This window comes from Platichthys flesus, chromosome 4, assembly GCF_949316205.1.
Source record: "Platichthys flesus chromosome 4, fPlaFle2.1, whole genome shotgun sequence".
Lineage (NCBI taxonomy): Eukaryota > Metazoa > Chordata > Actinopteri > Pleuronectiformes > Pleuronectidae > Platichthys > Platichthys flesus.
This window is the reverse complement of record NC_084948.1, coordinates 13,621,045-13,644,291: the sequence shown is the minus strand read 5'-3', so window position 1 is coordinate 13,644,291 and position 23,247 is coordinate 13,621,045. Positions and strand designations below refer to the sequence as shown.

The 23,247-nt window shown below is 39.5% G+C and overlaps 1 protein-coding gene across 2 annotated transcripts; it reads left to right on the top strand.

Moving 5' to 3' along the window:
* Window positions 1–83: 83 nt before the first annotated feature.
* porb (P450 (cytochrome) oxidoreductase b) lies at window positions 84–21,339 on the top strand. 2 transcript variants are annotated; one of them, XM_062385511.1, is made up of 16 exons: window positions 84–210; window positions 4,658–4,843; window positions 9,825–9,873; window positions 11,619–11,747; window positions 12,286–12,438; window positions 13,561–13,685; window positions 14,044–14,133; window positions 15,589–15,687; window positions 15,900–16,016; window positions 16,582–16,700; window positions 17,433–17,614; window positions 17,741–17,890; window positions 17,990–18,257; window positions 18,656–18,801; window positions 19,125–19,210; window positions 19,966–21,339. In XM_062385511.1, exons 1-16 carry the CDS (start codon window positions 164–166, stop codon window positions 20,108–20,110), a joined length of 2,091 nt encoding a protein of 696 aa, XP_062241495.1. In that variant the 5' UTR covers window positions 84–163; the 3' UTR covers window positions 20,111–21,339. The 2 variants fall into 2 exon arrangements, with proteins under 2 accessions (XP_062241495.1, XP_062241496.1); XM_062385512.1 differs by lacking the exon at window positions 84–210 and adding an exon at window positions 211–291.
* Window positions 21,340–23,247: the final 1,908 nt, after the last annotated feature.

The following is a 23,247-nucleotide window of genomic DNA, read 5'->3' as shown; positions in this document are numbered from 1 at the left end:
CGAATAGAGGACGAGCGCCTCTTTCTAAATTATATTTTGAAATGATCTAAGGTTGAAATATGCATTTATACAAGTTATTTAGCCTTGTAAGTGCAAAGAAGGTCCACCCCCGCCGACAGGCTGCAGATGGTTTCGTCCCGCAAAGCGTAAAGTTCCCTTCCGCATGGAGGGCATTGTGAGCCTGCCACGAAGAGGAGAGGAGAAGAGAAGGTGAGATCACTTCAAACTCATCTTTATATGACTTATGTCCATCTCGAGCTTATGGCAGTCAGTGGGGACGGAGCCTCGGGGGTAAATACACTTTCTGTGAAGCTGTAGGGGTAAGATGGAGGCGAAATGTTCCGCTTTTTAAGTGAAACGTTAGCTTGGGAGAAGTGCTGACTGCTGTGTTACGCAAACTGAGCCGAACTTATATCACTGTCTGACAAGCCGTTTCTTTAGTGGCTTAACATATTTAATATTATTTACACACACCAGCTTTTAGACAATGTTGTTCTGCCTCAGAGTTCATTTGTGTCAGTTTTCTTATTCTTTATTTGTACACGATCACGTTCCCATTCAGTGTTGTCACGATCCAGGGAATAGCCGGCGCCCTGAGTCCACTCCTGCTGGCTATCGTGGTCATCATGATGATTTTATCCGAGATAGTGTAGGAGCAAGGGGAATGCAATCGAATCAGTCCTTGGATAACTCCGTTAATAACAAATTCTACTGATGTGCGGTGCTTCACGCGGACTGTCTGTGAACCGGTGCCACAGCCACCGTTTCTCACCCCGCGGCTCGTCCATGTCTGTTTCATCGGTCATTTAAAGCGCCGGTGGGTGCCAAGGCAGGTAAGCGGCTGTTATCCTTATGTGACGACGAATTCGCCATGTGTTTAAACAGTGGCGGTTCACCTTAGCCCTAAGCAACATGACGATTCATTCACAGTGCCAGAGGTGGATGGCTGTACGGTGGCCGAGAGAGCACAACGCACTGCAACCTTAACGGATCTCCAGTAAACAGTTCATGCCCTGGAGTTCACCTCCCCGCAGACCGCAAGAGCAAGACAGTCTCTCCGAAATCTCCCGTTCGCCCCAATCTGTTTAATGGTCGTAATAAATCATCTCTTCCAAAGTCTTTCTTTTCTTTCGAAGTTGCATTTCTCTGAGAAAATGTAACTGCTCTTCAACAACTATCAGCTCCAGCTCCAACATGATAACACTCGCCAATATCGCCATTGCTCTTGAGAAAACGGAGATGCCAGAGAATTTCTAAATAAGTGGATCTGAAACTCACCGCAGTGCCAGAGAATTTCTAAATAAGTGGATCTGAAAATCACCGCAACAGTGTTCCAAACCAGTTGGACCACCAGTTGGCCATAATTTGCATCAGGTAGATATTATACAGCAATGGTGGTTGAGCCAACAACTCTCTTGACCCCACGCTGCTTCACAACGTCATCGAACAAGGTCCCTGGTTTCTTGATAGAGACCAGCACCAGCCAAAGTTACATAGTGTGCGTTTAAGAGAAGACAAGAAGGATCAATTATTTTTAAATAGTTTCAGATTACCTGACTAATCATTGTAGTTTTACAGTTTACCCCTGTTTTCCCTCATATCTTTGACAGAGGTTGCCTGTGACACAACTCATGAGATCGTCTCTGTTGCCGTATAGTTTAGGTATAATTTTCATGTTACCACAGAGCTGCTCACTTAATTCGGTTTTGAACTTGAACAGGAGCCACTTTTGTTTTGCGCTGCTAAATGATCCTCCTGGGAAATCACTAAGTAGAGCGGTCTGCAAGGAAATTAGGGGTGGGAATTGGCAAAAATGTGACGATTCGATAGTATTGCGATATTTGGGCCACGATTCAATATTAGTTTGATTCTTAACATATTGCGATACAGCAAGTATTGCGATTCTGCGAAATATTTGGATTCATTTCCCCCATATTATTCAAAGGCATTACAAAAAATTAGGAAACTAGACTGCTCAACTCACTTCAAATGTCTCATTTAATTCTGTGAACAACATTGTCTTCTACACATTAACTGAAGTGCAAAAACTAAGAAAGGGTAGTGCAAAAACAAAAGACCTTTTGTATGTATTTTCTGAAAAGGAGACCTCTCACTTGAACGCTGAGCTCCCAGCACATAACTTTAAATTATTTAAATACAGTACAGTAACATAAAGCAGACATAATAGAGTAGCATAAACCTGAGAATAATCATAAATAAGAGTAGCTTAGAGCTTCAATCAAATTGAGAAAAATATACAAATGTGTACAGCTAGAGTCCAGTCCAGTTGGCTGCAGGGTCATCAACCAAAATGTTAAATTCATTTAGGAATATTGGCATTTTTGTTCAGAAAAAGGAGTTGGTCAACATGCTCAGTTGTTAAAGTGCTCCTCAGGGCCGTTACTATATCTCCTGCTGTGGAGAACATCCTTTCAGCAGACACACTAGTGCCTGGAATGCTCCGGTATCTTTTAAACTCTGAAACTCTCCTCGTCATGCTTTGCCAGCCAGGGGCTGTTACATATATAATAAAATATTGCAAAAATTGTAAATAAATAATAAAAGAAAATATTGCAATACTTTGTGCTACTGCATTGATATAATTGCCTGCGCAAAATATCGCGATACTGAACAGAATCGAACTTTAGGTTTGAATCCGTCAGTTGTGTGACGGTACAAAACACAAAATCACCGTCACTACGTACCTCGGTTTTGAGGTCCCGGTCAGGGGGTGTCCCTGCTGGTCCTAACAATGTCTTCACTATGGAGAACACACGCACGCTAGGGACAGAGGTTTATAAAGGGCTGGTTTGACTCGCTGGCTAAACTGCGGACGAGTGTAAACTTCGTAACAGGGCTCGATTACTTTCAGCGTGTGTTTTGAAGCCTGCGTTCTCCACAACAGAGAATGGTTTCATGTCTGCTACTATGAAAACAGTTGTCACTCGTTATTGAAGAATTCAGAATAATTTGCAAGCGGCAGCTTTAATGCCGGGGGGGAGCTGGGTTTGCACGGAACTCATTCCTCCCCTTCACACATTTCTCTGGGTTTAAACATTGCTGGAAACATCTTGGATAATCCAAGTACGGAAGCCAACTATATAACAGATATAGTTTTTTTTTTTTACATTTGAATAAGGCATGTTTACATATATCTTCAAGCTAAAATACAATTATGCATATTTCGTGGTACATCGTTTCAGACTAGTAGGCATGTTCGATGTGCTACCAGCTACATGTCCGATAGCAGTTGCACATTGTCGGCTTCTGTACAGTCCACTGGTCTTTGTCCGTCATCATTATAGTAACTGTGAAACTGAAGTGTTCTTACGCAGCAGACTTCAATGATCAGGGAGGGTCTTCAAAAAATTTCGGCATGTGGACTCGCTGTATTCTTTAGGTATGTGTGCGTACCGAGCCTGAAGGCACATACTGGAAATTGTCAGTTCGGATACATCTACTGTTACACCCCTAGTACCTTGAGTTTCCATGGGGATCAAACTTACAACTAAGCTAATAGGTACATCTAGATATAACTGTTGCTGGTGTACTGTTGATAAAGAGGGGTTTTGTTAGTGGACAAAATAATAGAAACACCTTAATTTTTTTGCCTAAATGACCATGGTGTAGTCCTTCTTTATATTAACATTTGTCCCTAAAATCCAGGACTGGTATGACAATACATTTTAGTGACATAACTAGATTGCCTTTTCAAACTAGCTTGTATTATTAAAATAAAAAAACCCTTACAGATAAGTTAGAAACTATCGATTACCACACTTTATGAATAGAACCTGCTGTATTTTTAAATCTGCTGTCTAGCTAATGTTAACAAACTAAATGAATCGTTTGCCTTGCTTTGAAATTCTTTCTTTAGTGATTGATATCACCTATTATACCCACATTACCTGTTAATATAACATTTTATTTTGTAAAATGATACATATAAAATGGGATATTTATAAAAACATGATGAACAAATTAAGTTTGAGTCTTTTTTTTGACCATGTTAGGTGTTACTTGAGGCCATGAAGTCCCTGTGACTCCTGTACCTACTTGGTTGGCACACAGTTACCTCTGTACATGGTAGTTGAAGTGGTTTGCTTAATCAGTGAGTCAGCAGTAAAGTTGTAGGTGTGTGAACATCGCTGAGTAAAACCCAGTCCATCTGTACTTGTAGCTATGTAACAGCCGGTCCCAAGGATCAGAGGAATCCGGATCTCCTTATTTTCCCTGCTTTAACTAAATAGAAACCTGAGAGCTGGGAACATGAAGTCCTCCTGTGCTCATTGTGAGACGAGCTGTTGCTTCACAACAGATTCCTCAAGCATAGAGAGCAGTGGCTTACAATGCCATTGAATGTTCGGTAGAGCCAATTGTCATTTATTCCTGCACAAAAGCTGTCATTGAATGGTAAAACATGTTGAAGCTCATGCTGTAAATCATAATGTTCCCTGCAGCTGATTAAAGAGTTTTATGTCCCCGTTGTTTAGCTAGATTTTTTAACAAGATTGTAGACTTGAAACTCATTCATTGAAATTAGTAAAAATGTCAGATAATGTCAATCAAGTTTCGCATATCAGTTTCAGCTCTATTCAAGTGTTTACGTTGTTTTTAACTTGACTCATTTCTGTGCTCTTTCCATCCCCATGTATAGTGTTAACATGGCAGACATGGATGGTGAGACTGCCACACACACCCAGACCATGGCAGAAGAAGAGGAGCCTCTCTTCAGCAACCTGGACCTCTTCCTCTTCACACTTATAATAGGCCTGGTCGTTTATTGGTTCATGTCCCGCAAGAAGACAGAGCCCATCCCTGAATTCAAGAAGCTTGACGTACCGTGAGTATCCGTCAGGGTACACCTGGGTAATTTTTGTTTCTGTTGTGTTTTGTTCAGTTTATTAAAAAAGGTATTTGTAGTGTTATCGGGTTCCAATTCAGATGTTATTGTAGGTTAAGGAGTAGTTTTTATGGCTAAGAATAAAAACTATGAATTGAATTAAATCTGGTGCGACAGCTGTGGGGATAGGGACACTGATGCACCGGCCTTTTTCCCGGTTATCCCTGTGTTTCTGACAGCCAGTCCGTCTTCTACCTAAGGGGGGGGGTTTGTATCATGTATATTTGATATATTATTATTCTGAGTTCTACTGACATTTATTTTTAGGAGATCTGTCGGCCTTTAAAGATGTAAATATACTCATATCTTTCCCTGCACTAGTTAAAGGTTGTTTTAGACTGCAGTTTCATATCTTGGTATTATGCGGTTGGAGAAGTGAATATCTACACCTGCGTGTAGCGACCACAGCTTGACAACCGTTGGTCCAAAGGATTCTTTCAGGGATCACGGTTCTTCATTAACAGGGTGTGACGTCAGTTACTTGAGTTGAACAAACCGCAGCAAGAGGCACCATATTAACTTTAATAGCTTAATCGGTGTCCGTTTGGTCTGAGTTAAGCTTTTTTTCCCAGATTTACATTACATTACATTTCATTGAGCTGACGCTTTTATCCAAAGCGACTTGCAATAAGCGCATTAAACCATGAGGATACGAACCCAGAACAACAAGAATCAAGCGAGTTTCGTTTAGTTCTGAGATTTTCAATGTAGGCGGTTTAACTCACATTAGATCAAATGTCAAACTCTCAGCTCCACTCTTGGCCTGTGTGTGCACTACAGGGGATTATCTTGAAGTCTGTCAGTCTATCAACTAATCAAACAACTACTTAAATGCTGCAGCATTATGTTGTTGTTGGACATTACTCATAGTTAAGCACAGAAATTACTCAAGCGCTTTTCCCTTCTGATCGGCCAGTGTCTTCTTAGACATATAAGCAGTTAGAAGGAAACAAATGTTTTCCTTAAGTCAGACTTTTTATGTTTACAAGTTGTTACTGAATTGGCCTTGAAGCTTGTGTGTGAAGGTGCACAGCTTCAGGCTCTTGTAAATGTTCCACTAGTCGCGACCTTTGTTGCCACCCCCTGCCCCTCTCTCTGTTCGTCTCTCTCTCCCTCTCTCTCTCTGTCTGTCTGTCTTTCCCTCTCTCTCCGTCTCTGTCTGTCTGTCTCTCTCTCTCCGTCTCTCTCTCTCTCTCTCTCTCTGATCACTTATTAGTGAGTGAAGGAGGCTTGGCTAGGTTTGAGTGTACTCCCGTTCAACTGGCCAGATTTTTAGTCCCTCCCCAACCACAACATACTTTCTTCGGTCACCAGAGCAAAGTCACGGCCCAGCAGCGCTCATGCTCTCTGTGTGGCTGAGGTCTTGTGTGAATGGAGACGGTGTTGGGAGCTTAGTGAGGGAGATCCATTTGTGTTTAAAAACAGGAGGTTGGCTGGAAAGGGGGGGAAGACCCCTGGAGAACATGTTTTGCTTTATGGAGAATGTGCATCTGTGGAGGGCGGGAATAGAGGAAGGGAATACAGAGCAACAGAAGAGCCAGGCTGGTCCACCCCCTCCCCTCAAAGGGAGCAGTGATTACCTAACTGTTATGAAGGGGGCGTAGTCTTCCATGTCTTTCCTGTGCTTTTGTTTTTGGCCCTGAACCCATTTTGAAAGTTCCCTGGAGAACAAATGAGGAGGGAGAGCCAGAGCTCCATTTGTGAGTCCTCTCCAAAGGTGGAAAGTTGAGGCAAAAGACAAGCAACCCTTTCTTTTCACTGAGTTTTTTTTTTTTTTTATTCTTCCTTCCCCACTCCCCTGTTATTCTTTTGTGTGTGTGTGTGTGTGCGTGCGTGTGAGCTTGTGTGGGCTGAGCTGCTCTGCTTTTGGAGTAGGGCCATGTCACAAATGCAATCCTTTTATGATAAATGAGGTTGCTATAGCAATGACATTCCCCTCTCTCTCCTCCAATGCGATGGGGGCGGGGATACTTCAGGAAAAAAAACGACCATTCACAGCCCCCTCACCACCACCACCTCCTCCTCTTTCTGTGCTCCAGCGGGGAGTTGCTGTGATAACTAGCCAGATTCTCAGAATGGATCTCGTAGACTTTTTCGTCCTGCACACCTTTCAGAGCAGAGAGGGGAAGAGGCGGGATGAGGAGGAAGGCATTTTCAGCCCCTGAGTGTTTCAGTGTGTGTTTGTGTGAGTCAAAAGTGTGGGTCTGCAGCTCGGCTACATTTTATGGGAAAGTCAGTTTCCCACCATTGTGTCCTCAGTGGCTGCCAGACACTGACAGGGCTTGTAGACTGCTGTGCTGTGGTGTGTGTGTGTGACTGTGACTGTGTGTGTGGAACAGACGCTGCTGATTTCAGAGAGCAGCACAGGAAGAGCCAGAGTTCAGATCGTGTTGGTGCCTCTAAGGTGAAGGCAGGCAGCTCTTCCAAACCTACGAGTGTCCTGCCGCCTTTCTGGACTGGCTTTTCCTTTTTTTATTCATCTTGCGTGGTCGTAGACTGTCCTGCGACCTGTTTTTAATTTTGAGCGTGGCGGTTCCCGGCGTGTCCTAGCCAGAGGTGCTAGAGGTAGTGACGAGCTACAGGGTTGCATGCCATGGGCTGTGTCTTCTCCCTGCCTGAGGACAGGAGAGATGCTGCCGAGAGGTCAGTGAAGCTTTTTGAATTTCTGCACAGTAAGAGTTTTTTTAACTGATGCATGCCTGGAGCCGTGTTAAACATTTGATAACAGCTGCTGTTAAGTTTGATCTTTGTAAATGTCGACCTGTTGTCCCTCTACACACGCTGTAGTTGCTAGTTTCTATCACAGACTGGTTAAGATCGCGGTTTCAAAAACCATTCAATGTTTCCAGTGGGCTATGTAAGATATGGTGATAAAATTTATGAGACCACCACAAACCCAATTTAATTATTGGGCCCCTTTTTTTTCTCCCTCTTTTCCACTATCTGAGTCATTAAGCTCATTGGCCATCATTACACATTTTAAAGCCTTGTGTGATTTTATTCAGTAATCAAACAAAGCACAAGCTCTGATTTCCATTTTACCTCTGGGTTCAGGGAACTCACTTTGAAAAAGTGTCATTCCTGTTTAGATGAATTAATGAATGAAAGAAAGTTGATTGACATTAGGGACAGATGATAAGCTCTGCACTGTTTCAACTGTTTCAAATTGTTCTAACAGTGACAGATGAGGTTTACTTTCATGTTGGACACAATAAGATTTTTTTTTTGGTTTTGTTCCATTTGATCCTGTATGATAACAAAAGATACACACTTTATTTATAGTTTTATAATTCTACACCTTTAAATTGTTTTATTACCTCTATTAAAATCTAATATCATTAGAGTGGAATTGGTCGATTACATTTATCCTGTTTTAGAGATAATCAAATTTATTATTTTCAAATACAAATCACTTATTGCACTTGTCGCTTTAGATAAAAGCATTAGCTAAATGTATTGAACATAATGTAACAAAGTCACAATGTTAAGTTTCAGGCTATTACTAATGCTAACGTCCAATAAATCAAAGTAGACTGCTGAGAATTGAAAATAAATCTTAAGTGAACTACAGTATTTATCAAATTGATAAAGGAATTGTTGGAGATGTTGATTAAATAGAATGTGTTAAAATTCCATTGCTACCTGTCCTCACAAAACATCTCTCAGAAAACAATACATTTTAATGAATGAATTAATAGGGATGTTATTTCCTGTATGTACTATACACCAAACATGTGGTAAATATTTGAGACTAAATGTAATAAGAAACTTTCACTAAAATATTCTACTTCATGGAGACAGCTGGTTACTTTAAAAGAAGAGGAAAATAGTTATGTATTAATATACAATATTATAGTTATAATTAAATTAATATACTTTCTCTGTTACACTTCACAGCTTTACCGGCTTTTCTATGATCATCAAAGATATACATTCGCCACAAAATTTGTTGCCTTTTCATCCCTGTTCCCGCTGCAGCTGTCCTCTCAGAGCTTTGATGCTGGATGAAGTGGTGTGGCCTTTTATTTGATGGAACAATGGATTTTGCCTCCTGTGTACCTTTCTTCTGACACTCTGTTTGGACTTGTTTTGATCTTATCCCATCCAATGAATTACTTGTCAACCACTTCTGTTGTAATTAATATAAAATGTGAAATATAAACTTAAGAAGATAATTACACCATGTTCACCTCACAAGTCATAGTATTTACTTTTCATAGTATTTTCTCATATAACAGCCTGAAGACTCCCTGCTCTTCTCTCACCTTTTGTTATTCTGAATTACCTAAATAATTTGAGTGAATATAATTTTTATGGATTTTGACCTGGCCTCACTTTAAACTTAAAGACATCTAACATTGTTATGTTCCTATTGTCTGGTTAAAGTACTATCAGTGATCTAAATGTAAACTGAAGCATTATCTCATCACCAGAACTCCAAACACAGTATCACATTATCAACTGTAAGCTATTGATGTTGTTAACACTTGACTTTAACCTCCTTATTAATTTTATGCTACAGGCCACAATATAATTTGGCCTGTAGCATATATAAGGGCATTTAAATATTAATTATTGTAGATATAGATGTTCAAATGGTGCTTAGAATGCAAAATGTTAGGGTTTCATATAAAAGGTTACTTAGATGTTTTGAAATGGTTTGTTTTTATCAATAATGTCGATACTTGTAGCAAGGAAATATTTTTTTCCAAATCTAATCAGCTAAACAGCAAAGTTTTCACTCTGCTTGTCGAAAAATTTGAATGACCAAGAACCTTGAAATCTGCTTTATCTCCATGAACAACATTTGTAAAACACCATCAATGCTGTTGGGGAAATCAGTGTCATGTCAGTGAATACATTTAGTCTTTATGTATACTTTAACCCAAATTGACAAGTCCAATATTTTTTTTTTACCCAGAGCACCCACTACAAGGGAGACGAGTTTCATTGAGAAGATGAAGAAAACGGTGAGTAGCGTTGCTTCCTTGTCACCGACGTCTTCACGTCACTGGTGTTTGTTTAAGGTTAAGTCTGTGGTTTTATCTTTGCAGCATAGATGCTCTCTTTTAGTTGCTGATTTTCCAAAACATTTATTCAGGTTTAAGAACTGGTCTTAAAAGTACTTGAAAACTTGCAAATTCTGCTCAACAGTGTCAATGTTGGCCCCTTGTTTTCCTCAGTAAGTGATACAAAAAAAGGACTTTCAATCAAAGATACACAGTCCCTCCCCTGTTGCTCTCTGACTATGACGAGTGTACTTCTTCTTCCAGCTAATGAACGCAGCTTTATATCTGAAAACCCTGTTTTGACTCTGATGCTCCACTGTGTTCAAACCAGCCTTGAGAAAAGACTTTGGTTTGAATCGTGTGGTTTTGCAGCAAATGGTTCAGATACCGAGATGGTGGCAGAACAGAAGTCTGGCCCTAGGGCTATTTGATTTAGTCTCCTTAGCATTTCTTTATGATGGGAACATTGTGGATGAGATGAGAAGTATTTGCTTATGTAAAGATAAGTTGTGACTTGGGGAAGAAGTGTAACATAATTTAAATCTAATGTAGATTCAGTCCTTTTTTTTAATCATGCAGCTTCTAAGAAGGGTGAGGAACCTGTTTCCCATGGGCCATTTACATTTTAACAACGTTCTTTCAGGACCATACTCATTACTGAACAAACACTAACTTCTCTAATGAAGGCTTGAAAGACTGTGCCAAGGTGTCTGATGTCAGATGGTTGTGACAACTGGCAGCTGGTTTTCCAGGTCGTTTGAACAGAATAGGATTTTTGCAAGAATCCGTGTTTTTTCTAGAGCTACTCACGGGACTAATCCGTCCCAATGGGGAAATCCTCAGGATATAAACACAGTTAATAGAACTACAGCATGGATAGGTTATACACTGAGCTTTGAGCTTGTCTTTCCTTTGCAGTTCAATTATTTCACGTTGTTCAGATAAAACAGGTGGTGCCACATCAAGCATTTCGCAACAGGCTCCGTTCCCTTCTCAACTTTTTTTCTCAATAAATGTTATTTGCATAATTCCTCAGCATATTTAAATATCATATCAGGCTTTAAAGAACCCTATCAGAACTGCTGTCATTGGGTTTATTAGCTATTAGCTTGCTCACTACAAACCTTTCCTGCATTGTCTCTGTCAGAATGACGTTTTGTTGCAGCTGCTTGTTCTGCAAAATAAACTGTTAAGAGTTATCTTTAAAAAAGGATTATTCAGCCACATTTGATCTTATCCTGTGAAGCTTGTTTCCACCTGTAATATACTCAAGATTGGACTTTGTCTTCATTGCATGTGTGCCTCAAGAAACTACACAAACTCGCCTTTTTTTTCTTTTTTTTTACTTCACCATGAATAAATCTTTTGTCCATTTGTCTTGGAGAACTCGACATTCTGCATTTGCATTCTGCTATTCTTTTCCTGAGTCATTGTGTTGACTCAGCATAAGACATAGCTGTTGCTCCTGCTATTTGGCACACATCCGAAAAGAAACCACGCTGAAGGATATGTTATTTTCTTTGGTCACAGAATAAATTAATAACCTTCATTTTACTTTTTTGGATTCCCTCATAGCCCAGATTAAAAGCCTAGATACCAGGTGACACAACTGTGTTAGACCAAAGAGACTGTTGGGTGTATTTATAGTTGTGGGGAAATTATTTTTCATGTAACATGTGAACTATTTTCTGCTGATTTGTTACCAGGGCAAGAACATCATTGTGTTCTACGGCTCCCAGACGGGCACAGCAGAGGAATTTGCCAACAGGCTGTCCAAAGACGCTCAGCGCTATGGCATGAAAGGAATGGCTACCGATCCAGAGGAGTATGACATGGTAATTTGCATGAGTGGAGCAACGCACAAACCACTGTGGCAAAATGTAACGGACGTTCTTCTCAGTCTTCTGGATGATGCTCTTAGTAGCTGCCAGTGAATGTTGTGTCATAGCATCATGGAAGAGGTATCACTGCAGTGCTGAAGACTGAAGAAAAAACACTGTTACGGTGGCATGTAAATAATTCAATTAACACGCAAACGATATCTCCTCCACTGTATAGAAATGCTTATATTCCAGGTCATATTGTAAAATAACTGAATTACTGTCAGGATAATGTGGTCTCTTCTAATTATATATTTGATCTCCAGACAAGAGAGATAATTAAAACCAAGAACAACAACCACTCCTGTCTAAATGTGTTTGAAACGTCTGTCAAAAGAATACAAAGTGCACAATCGAATGACCTAAGGTTTAGTCCATAAATGTAGAAATATAGATACAATACTTTGATTACTCATACATATATACATATAATAACTTGCACGGCACTGCAACAACATTTTTCATGTTCTGACATCGAGTTCTCATGTTCCAGGGGGAACTGTCCCGTCTGTCCGAGATCAAGAACTCCCTCGCCATATTCTGTATGGCCACCTATGGTGAAGGTGACCCAACTGACAACGCCCAGGACTTCTACGACTGGCTGCAGGAAAACGATGATGAGGACCTCTCCGGACTAAACTACACTGTGAGTCTCAATAGTCAAGCTTTTTGTTTTTCTTACAGGCTTTTAGGAGTTTTGTAAAGCAAAAAATTAAAGGTTATTTTCGTTATTTCTTCAGTTAATTGATTTGTTCTGAACCGGAGGAAATACTCCAGAGCCCAATGTTAAAAACTAAAAATGACAAATGCTTTTTAAAGAGGCTTAAGTTATTAAAAGTTTATCAAAATAACAATATTGATCAACCAGAGCTGGGCTCAGATCACTTTTTAAAACTCAAGTAGTTTGAGCCTAGCTTATCTGGCTAATGGATTCTAGTTTACACTCAGCTGTATATTACTTGTTAAACAGTAAAATAAAATTAACCCAAAGATTTAATATAGATGTCAAGTAACTACATTTTCAGTGTCCTGTGATGATTCAGTTTTGCTCCTCCCCTTCATCTCTACACTGTCATGATAGAATAGCCACACATCCAGTTTGAGAAGATTCTGAAAGATTTCCCTTTGAGATTTTTAAGAAGTAACGTTGCATAGAAATTTCAATCGCTGGCTCAAACTATTTCAAAAAACAGTAGAGGCTTTATTTGTGATACTCCCGTAATGAACCTTGAGGATGTGAGTCCCATTTCCATTTCCAGCGTTATTGTATGACGCAACATTCTTGTATTATGTTGGATTGCATGGGTTTCATACTAAGCACGCAGGCTTCATAGGAATGAACTGCATCTGGCTTTGTGGGCACCATGAAAGAAAAAGCTTTGTTATTTGTCATGTCTAGTGTGTGTGTGTGTGCGTGCCATTGTGTCATTATTGTGGTGCAGCGTCCCTGGCCTCATTTGAGTGAGGAACTTGACTCAAATCAACAATTCTTGTGCACAGTCATGTTTTTGTATGTATCTGTATTTGTATCTATAGTCTTCTCTTAGTTTTTTTTTAACTTCAGAATGTTTTCACCACTCATCAGAGAGGTAGTCAAATATCTTATTGTTGAACTGTTGATCTACACAAGACAAGAGATTAACTTTTAATCATATATTTTCCATAACATTCCTCATGCATCCTTGGTTCAAGTTCAACTGCTTCTTCAGTTAAAAATGTTGCCAGTCATTGGCTAATGGTTTCTCGTTGCACCCTTTTCTCTCTCCAGGTATTCGCTTTGGGCAACAAAACATATGAACACTACAATGCAATGGGGAAATACATTGACAAAAGGCTGGAAGAACTGGGAGCCAAGCGCCTCTTTGACCTTGGCCAGGGAGATGATGATGGCAAGTAAGTGACCAGTTCATTCTTGCTGTAAAAGGAATTGCTGAGCTCATTTATTCTGGTTATTGAGGTTTCGAGTCAAGCACAAGATGCATGACATGAAGCACAGTCTGTGATGGTTGAAGCACATGATGGGAGTCAGCTGATCTGCAAAGTTCTCTGCTGTTCACTTAAATGGAAGTTGATAAGCTGTTAACTTTACTGAACACATTCATGCACCATAAAGGATTATTTGCATTTCAAGCATTTCATAGACCTTTTAAAATTCAATGACATTTTTTTTGTAAACAATAAATTAATAATAATTTCAAACAGCCCCCTTTTGAACAGATGTTAATTCAAATACATTTGTTTTGTGTTTCAGTCTAGAGGAGGACTTCATCTCATGGAGGGAGCAGTTCTGGCCGGCCATCTGTCAGCACTTTGGAGTGGAAGCCTCAGGAGATGATTCAAGGTGCAATCACAAACATTCCACAATTTTTGTGCATTATTTTACCAACATTTTCTCCCTAGTGTAGTATTCCTGCTTTAGCATCCCTTTTCTGTTCCCTAATGCAGTACTGGTTCATGGCGTCTCTCAGCTCAGGTTTAAAAAATGTAATAATCCAAGAATGAAGTTATAAGTTGGTCCCCAGACAGTTATGTGCAACGGTGACACATTAGCATCACATATTGTACACTAGGTTAAAATGATATTCCACCCAATATCAATTTTTACCTTTTGTGAAACATCCATAACTTAATTATGGACATATCAGAATTAGGTGGTAATTCCCACTCATCTTACTCAAGATGCTGCAGATGTTCTATAAGTCTGTTGTGGCGAGCACCATCTTCTTTGCTGTGGTGTCCTGGGGTGCGGGCATCAAGGCTAAGGACGCCAACAAACTGAAAAAACTGATTAGGAAGGCAGAGTCTGTGGTTGGCTCTAAGCTTGTCACCCTGGAGGAGGTGGTGGAGGACAGGATGCTGGCAAAACTGCTGGCAATCATGGACAATCCCTCTCACCCCCTCCACATAACACTGGACAAGCTAAGGAGCAGCTTCAGCCACAGACTCATTCAACCCCGCTGCTCTAAGGAACGATACAGGAAGTCGTTCCTCCCAACCGCAATAAGACTGTACAACTTCTCTACTTCTGTCAGAGCCACCATCACAGAACTGCACTAAATATACCTGTCTCAATTCATCACTTTATACAATAATATTTTCTTTTGCACACTCAGTCTACATATTCTTACACTCTAATAGTATATCATATTATCTATTGTATCGCCAAATACTTATATTTATACCCGTACTATATATCATATATTATATCATACTCTTTATATATTCTTTGTATAGATAAGTCTATATACACATTTTTATACATGTGTAAATGTTGTTTTTATTATTATATTTTACTATTATTATTATTATATATACTGTTGCTGCTATTATTACTATATACTGCTATTATTATTATATTGGTATAATTACTTTCATATTTAATATATATTATATACTATATATACTGTACTATTTTTCATATACTGTAACAATAACATTACCATCATATCATCAGTACGTACCATCATCTGCCACTGCACCTTATCTACCCATTTATCTTGTGTTTCTGTTTTTATTGTTTCAACCGCAATATTTTATATTTTATATTTTATTTTACTCTATTGTATTGTATTTTATTGTATTAAAATGTACTGGCTGCTATGACGACTTAATTTCCCTTCGGGGATGAATAAAGTTATCTATCTATCTATCTATCTTAACGTCCATTAGCCTAAAAAACAAGTGTCAATTTTACAGCATCTATTTTCATTTACCGCTCGAGAAATTAAAATGGGTCCTACTGTGGTTGTATGCAGAGATTCTGAAGAGGCTAACTTCACGGTATTTCCCCTCACAGCATACGGCAGTACGAGCTAAAGGAGCACCCCGACCTCAAAATGAACAAAGTGTACTCAGGAGAGATTGGCCGCCTTCAGAGTTTTGAAGTCCAAAAGCCGTAAGTTCTCTGTTCACTACCAGGACTCATTCATCATTAAAGTGTGGTGTGTTTTAGTCTCTGCTCACATTTCCTCGCCAACTTTTCCCAAAGGTTACTGTGTAAAATGAGGCATTGCTAAATTTAAAACCAAACCTTGTTGTTTCTTCATGAAATAATAGATTTTTTCCGTATTCATTTCAGTCTCTTTTAATCGACCATTTGTTTTACAGGCCCTATGATTCGAAAAACCCTTTCCTGGCCCCAGTTACTGTCAACCGCAAACTCAATGAAGCTGGTGATAGACATCTCATGCACCATGAACTGGACATAACCGGCTCTAAGATCAGGTGAGACTGATTCAACTCGCAGTATGTGAATAGCTCCGTAGATAAGGTTATCTTTTCACCTCTGTCCTTTTGTTTGTTTGTTTGTTAGTTGGTGTGTATATTTGTTTGTAACCCAAATTACACTTACAGAACAGATTGGTGGATGGATGATTTTGATGATATTATTTTATGTCACGTAAACATTGGAGCTTGTTTTTGTTTGTCTGTTGTTGTAGAATTTTGTGTGGCTTGATTTTAAGTGGGCTGTTGGGCTTTGGTGGAGGTATCTGCTTTACTGAGTGTTTTTTTTTTCTATCTTACTCACCATAGACCATGACAAAAAACAGGAAAAGATCCCAAATACCATTTTTAAAGAAAACAATTTATAGTGTATAGTGTTAATGTGGGTGTATGTGGATACATATGCTGAGGCAGGCAGTAGTGGGGCCACTATATACTGCTCCACCTCTGTTACAGCACAGGCAGACACAGTGATATCATACACAAGGCAAACAGGGGACCATCACTATGCTACCTGAAGCTTTGTTAATACAGGTCAAAGTGTAATCATGTTCTGTGGTTTCAGATACGAGTCGGGAGACCACGTGGCCATTTTCCCCGTTAATGACTCAGCATTGGTGAACAAGCTGGGACAAGTCCTTGGAGTGGACCTTGATGTGGTTTTCTCTCTCAACAACCTTGATGGTATGGCATTGACAGCCCCACGCACCTTGACCTAACCACCTTGTCCCTCCCATAAATCCTCCCCTGATAAGTGGATCCGGAAGTATCAGCCCAGTGGGTTATTGCACATGAAGTTAATATTGTATCACTTACATCTTATTGCTGTAATATAAATCGTTTGCTGTTTTGGGTGATAAATGTAATGAGTTTCCTGTCATGAGCAAGCTGATTTGACATAATTAGTGGTTGCATAAGATCGTTTTATGAAGCACTTTAACAATTGATGGGGGTGCATTACCATCAACAGCTGTGTACTTATCAGAATTCATTTTGACAGTTCATCATCGAACCATCACATGGAGCTGGCTCCTGCAGTGGAGCAGCGTCGATGTCTACTCTTATTTTTCTTCTATTTCTATCACTTTTGAACTTCTGTTGAAGTTAGCATTCCAACAAGCTATCCTGGCCAAACTGTGTTATCACTTTCCAATAGCAAGTCTTTCAAATGGTAGCGATGCTCAGAGGGCTTATATAACCTCAGTCTTGTAAACAATACGATCACAAATTGTATGTGTTGAATATGTTTTATAAATCCAAATATATTACAATGCAGTATTGGCTGAGAGTGTTTGTATCATAGTTGTAATTATCTGATTGGTCCATGACATACACTTTGAAGTGATACTTTCTTCTGTTGAAAACTGGAATATCATGGCACCGAAAGATAAAGTTGTTTTCAACTTGTTTTTCCAGATGAATCCAACAAGAAACACCCGTTCCCCTGCCCCACCACCTACCGCACGGCACTTACTCATTACCTGGACATCACAAACTCGCCTCGCACCAACGTCCTCTACGAGCTGGCACAGTACGCCTCTGACCCCAAAGACCAGGAGAACATGCGAAAGATGGCTTCCTCCTCCCCTGAGGGCAAGGTCAGTGTGGAGCGGTGATGGATCATCACATGTTATAATTAATTCGGAGAGATGCACTATACAGTTGAGTTCCCTTTTCTACGTTTTCCACGTTTACTTCATGTCATTGTATTTCTTTTTCTGCAGGCGCTCTACCAGAACTGGGTGTTGGATTCCTGTAGAAACATCCTTGCTGTCCTGGAGGACATGCCGTCTTTGAAGCCTCCCATCGACCACCTGTGTGAGCTACTGCCTCGTCTCCAGGCTCGCTATTACTCCATTGCTTCCTCTTCTAAGGTACTCCTTGCAGAGAAAACAAAGTCAAGTAATTTTTTATTCTGTTTTAATTCAGAAAAAGATGGATCAAAGGCTGTTAATAACTCTTCTGTTATGTAGGTTCACCCAAACAGCATCCACATCTGCTCCGTGGTGGTGGAGTACAAGACCAAGACTGGCCGCACCAACAAAGGAGTTGCCACCAACTGGCTGAAGAATAAACAGGTCACGGACAACGGCCACAAGTCCACCATCCCCATGTACATCCGCAAGTCTCAGTTCCGCCTGCCCTTCAAAGCCACAAACCCAGTGATCATGGTCGGACCCGGGACAGGAATCGCTCCCTTCATGGGCTTCATTCAGGAGAGGGCCTGGCTCAAACAGCAAGGTAAAAACAGATAGCGTGTGTGTGCGCTGTTTGCCAGACTTTCCTCAATCTTGTGTTTTCGCAATGAATGAAAAAATAAGGTGCAAGACCTTTTGAGGAGGTTTTTAATTTCTATCATTTTGTACAATCCACTACGGCCAACACAAAAGCATTTAAAGGGAAGGGCATTCCAGTTGATGGATACAAGTAAACAAATTCATATTTTCAGAGATACAGGATGCAGACATTAGAGCTGGACTGTTTTTAAGTCAAAACTGTGTGAGATAGCCTGTGCACGAATGTACTTATAAAACTTGACAAATGTTGGGCCTGATAATTACTTGATGGCTTTTAAAATCTCTGTGGAGGAGTCTGAATGTAATAAAAAAAAAAAATCTTTGTTTTGTTTCTGCTTACAGGAAAGGAGGTTGGAGAGACGGTGATGTTTTTTGGCTGCAGGCATAAGAATGAGGATTACATGTACAGGGAGGAGCTGGAGGAAGCAGAGAAGAACGGTGTCCTAACACAGCTTCATGTGGCCTTCTCCAGAGACCAGGAGGAAAAGGTATGGCTGTGCACCTCACTGCTGACCAGCTGTGATTACACACTTTACTTACCAGGTTTTTACAGTAATGGTCAACAGGTTAGTGTTATGTAATGAGCATGTGTGAGCTCGTCCTTGTTATACCATGGAGTAGGTTTAAACCTGAATGGACAAACGGAGTCTTGTAATTGTGTCACCCACAAGTACAGGCTGCTTTGAGGGGTAAGACTTACATTTTAGGGTTCAGGTTATATTAAGGTGTAAGGGTGTGGGATCAGCATTTTGTTATGATGGTAAACTTTAAGGTAAATTCACTGCAACTCTTGTCTTTTCCACAAATATAGGTGTACGTGCAGCATCTCCTGAAGAAAAACAAAGAGGCCCTCTGGAAGCTGATTCACTTGGAAAACGCTCACATCTACGTCTGCGGGTAACTCATTACATTTACAATTCGTTGTCACATTACATTAATGTGTTCATCTTTTGAAATAGGTCTTAATATAACTAAATATTACTTACCTGAAGTTGGAACACTTTGCCACTAAATGAATGAATAAGAAATTTGAACATTTGATCTTTAAAAAAATCAAACTACACAGAAAGAACCATACAAAATATCATTAAGATCTATATTTTTATTGAAAACCAGTCTGTTTGGTGTTTTTGCACCTCCTGGTGGAAGAATAGGAGAGTTGCACTCCTTTTTTCATATAGTTAAATTTTTTTACTTTACATACAGTATGACAGATGTGCTTTTGTTTCTATAGTTTGAAAAGGAACAATGTAAACTATCCACATTCGTACTCATGTAATGCATCCAGGAGTGATAGAAAAAATAGTGCTACAATAATACAATAGGAACAATATTTAAAAATCATACAATTTTGTTCTTAAAGACAAAAGTATGAGTACAGTCATGGAAAAATAATATTTGCATAACCAGCCATTTCTTAACATTACATTAAATATACATTTTGATGAGGACTTTCTAATATATAATTAGTTAATTGAAAAATTACAAAATACATTTTGGGCCACTATTAAAAATGGGATTATACATCTCAAGGGGTTTATCCCATGATAATAACATTTCTAAATTGAATTAGAATATCCTCCATGCAGAAAAATGGTTAATACGAAAGACACCACCACCAGACCTCTAAACCGATCTCTTTCCTGGTTCAGGGACGCGAAGAGCATGGCTAAGGATGTGCAGACGACCTTCCATGAGATCGCAGAAGAACTGGGCGCCATGACGCGCACCCAGGCCACAGATTATATAAAAAAACTGATGACCAAGGGACGCTACTCACAAGATGTATGGAGTTAAAGAGCATCAAACCTCAGCTTCGGTCTCACTATTCAAATGGTGGTTTTCAAAATATGTTTTCGTTCTTTTTATTGTATATCTTTTTATATACACACATAGTAAAGAAACTCAACCTGGTTCATGAAAAGCTACATGTCGAAGAAGATCATGAGGCAAACCCTACCTCAGTAGGCTGCAATTAACCTATTCAGCAATTTCAATCTGTGTTTCCTATGTATGCATCTTATCCAGCAGCCTCAGAGATGCATATGAATGAATGAATTTGTGTTATCTGGTGTTCGAGTGCAAATCTGATCATTTGGATTAGATACAGGAACGTGCTGGTTTGAGTAAAGTCATGACACTTTCACACCATGTTTCAATTAGACACATTTTCATGGCTGTGCGTCTATTCAAACAGACGCTGACTGGGTTGTAAATGCATCCGTTTATAGGGACAGAGACGCACCAAGTCCAAACTCTGAAGGGACAAGAATTAACTCCACTGTGAAAATAACAATCTCAATTGAACTTTTAGCCGTCGTGAAGTGTTTCTAACTGATCAGCAGATCGTAGACATATTATCGCAGCATGTCTTATGAGTGTAAAGACACTCACGTTTCAGACATGAAAGAATGTGGATATTAGTTTTGGTCAGGGATTATCTAGTTTTAAGAGTCTGGTTTTAAAAACTGTTAAATTCTGTGAGGAAAATGTTTTGGTGTGGAAAACTTGCATCTTAGCCTTTTATGCATAAGCTGCTGTTAGTTTTCATCAATAATTGAAACCTTTCGAGAGGCACAGAAACTGGAGGCTCATATATATATATATATATATATATATATAAAACCGTAGATTATTGACATTTTGTTTCCCTAAAGAGACTGCCTTTTAAGCACAATGAAAATGAGTTGTATGTAATGTACCCTGCAATGTTTGTCAAATGTTTGAGGTCCAGTCTCCTAAATGGCAACGGTTAATTTTATATGCATCTGAAGGGTTCAGAATCGACCTTCTCTGGCATTATTTGTATTTTAGTGTTATTGAGACCTATCGCATATGCATCCCTACCTGGAGAAATCAGACATATCAAACTGTTCTGTCTTGCAGTTTAGCCAATCTGTTAAAGTACAGCCTGTGCCTTTTCTTTTCAACACTGCCTTATGTGCTACCTTAGCATCGGAAACCATGATGCGTCGATTTTCAAATCTTTTATTCCTCAATAAAACATTGATATCATGTCCAATTCATTTGAGACACTGTCCCTGTTTATCATTCCTCCTTGTGTTTTAATTATTTGATTGTATTAAGGCATGCATTTTTGATTAATAAATTTTGAATAATCTGCTGCTTTAATGTTTTTTTTTGGTGATCACATTAAATTAAACTTTGAGGTTAATTTACATCTAGAGGCCTTGTCAAGTGGATTAATTGAACCATGGTAATGCATTGTAAGTGGCAGCGGTACACACTTGTGTGCAGGTACAAAAACCCTGAAGAGACACAAGTCATTGATTGCTACAAAGATGACTCATTACAAGCTGCAACAGTGATATGAAATGGTAAAACAAAATAGGCATTAGTTACTGTAGCTTGTATCTGCTAGACATTAAACGTTAATATGCTTGATGGAATTTAAGGGGCCTGGTGCTGTTTTACGGTCGCCTCACTACGAGTAGGTTCACGGTTTGAATCCCGGTTAAGCAAGGGTCTTTCTGTGTGGAGTTTACATGTTGTTCCCCATCTGTTTACGTGGAGTTTTCTCCGGGTACTCTAGATTCCGCCCCCAGTTAAAAAATATAATGATATTTCCGAACTAGAATGGCATTCAATAGAGCACAAAACACGCTTTGACAAATTTCACACGCATATAATTTACTCCAATATGCTTGGATCCTGCTAATCCGTCCAGTTGTCCGCAAGCATAGGGAGATATGATAATAATTGTTATATTTGTCACCTATTCATATAGAGTATGGGCAAAATGCTGTGTTTCTGATGTTAATGACCTAGTAAACGTTTCAGTTTGGTTGTGGTCCTGCACAGATCAGTGATTGAGTGCAAGTGGTTTTCACACTAATTTTTGAATCTGCATATCGAATCCAGATCCGTCCGTCAGTCCTGACAAGAATATTACATATTTCTCTAGTTGATTTTTCCTGTAAATATATTACAAAATCAGACCATGGTTGAGGTTTGATTTGACATGACTGTAGATTAATTGATAAGTCGATCAACATCAAATTAATGTGCAGCTATGTGGGTATTTGTCTTTTTGGAGCGTTGGGTTATATATACATTGTTGGCTAAACAAAGCTTCAATATGATAATGTCACTTTCCACTTAAATTGTCATTGGCTCATTTTCTGGTACTCAATAACATTTTATTCACATATTAACAAGTTATTTTAATGAATGATCAACATATGTGCATGATAATGAATTTGATCAAACCATCCAAAGCGTGCGCAGGGAGGAAATGAAATTGGATTTTATATTTGTTGATATTCACATTACATTTAATTTAGTAATATTAAGTAAACTGTGTTCAAAATATCTCATGTTTTTCTCTATCCAAACATGGTCCTCACTAGTTCAGGAGAGAGACAAATAACCTTTTGATGCTAGATATTCCCCTGTTCAATTTGACAAGTAGACTCTCCTTACTGGCTGATGTCTTCCCAGCTGGACAGGCTTTATGCAGCCAATGCCTGCCGGATCCTCTGGTCTATGTCAAGGCATGCTCTGTCTGAAGCCTCTTCCTTCCAGCACTCTTCTTCTCTATATATACAGTACAGTACTATGAATTTTCCTCATCCAGACCATCTGAGTCTAAGTCAGTATAGCCCGCTCCGAAAACCTAGTTCCTTCCACGTCTCTTCCTCAGCCGGACCATCTGACTCTGAGGATAGCTCAACATCCAGTGCCATCCAAGTCAAAGATATCCGTCTTATTCAAAGCATCTCCTGAACTGAAACAAACACATCATTAGACGAGTGGCTCACTCAACCAGGAATTAATCAAATCAAGTACCTGTACTTACTATGGGCTCTCCATGGGTTCCATAGAATGGACTGTCGTGAGGATGGGCTGGAGGAGAGCGCCCTCTGGTGTGATCCTCCTCTCTGGATCGGTCTCCTGGAGGCTGATGAATGCTA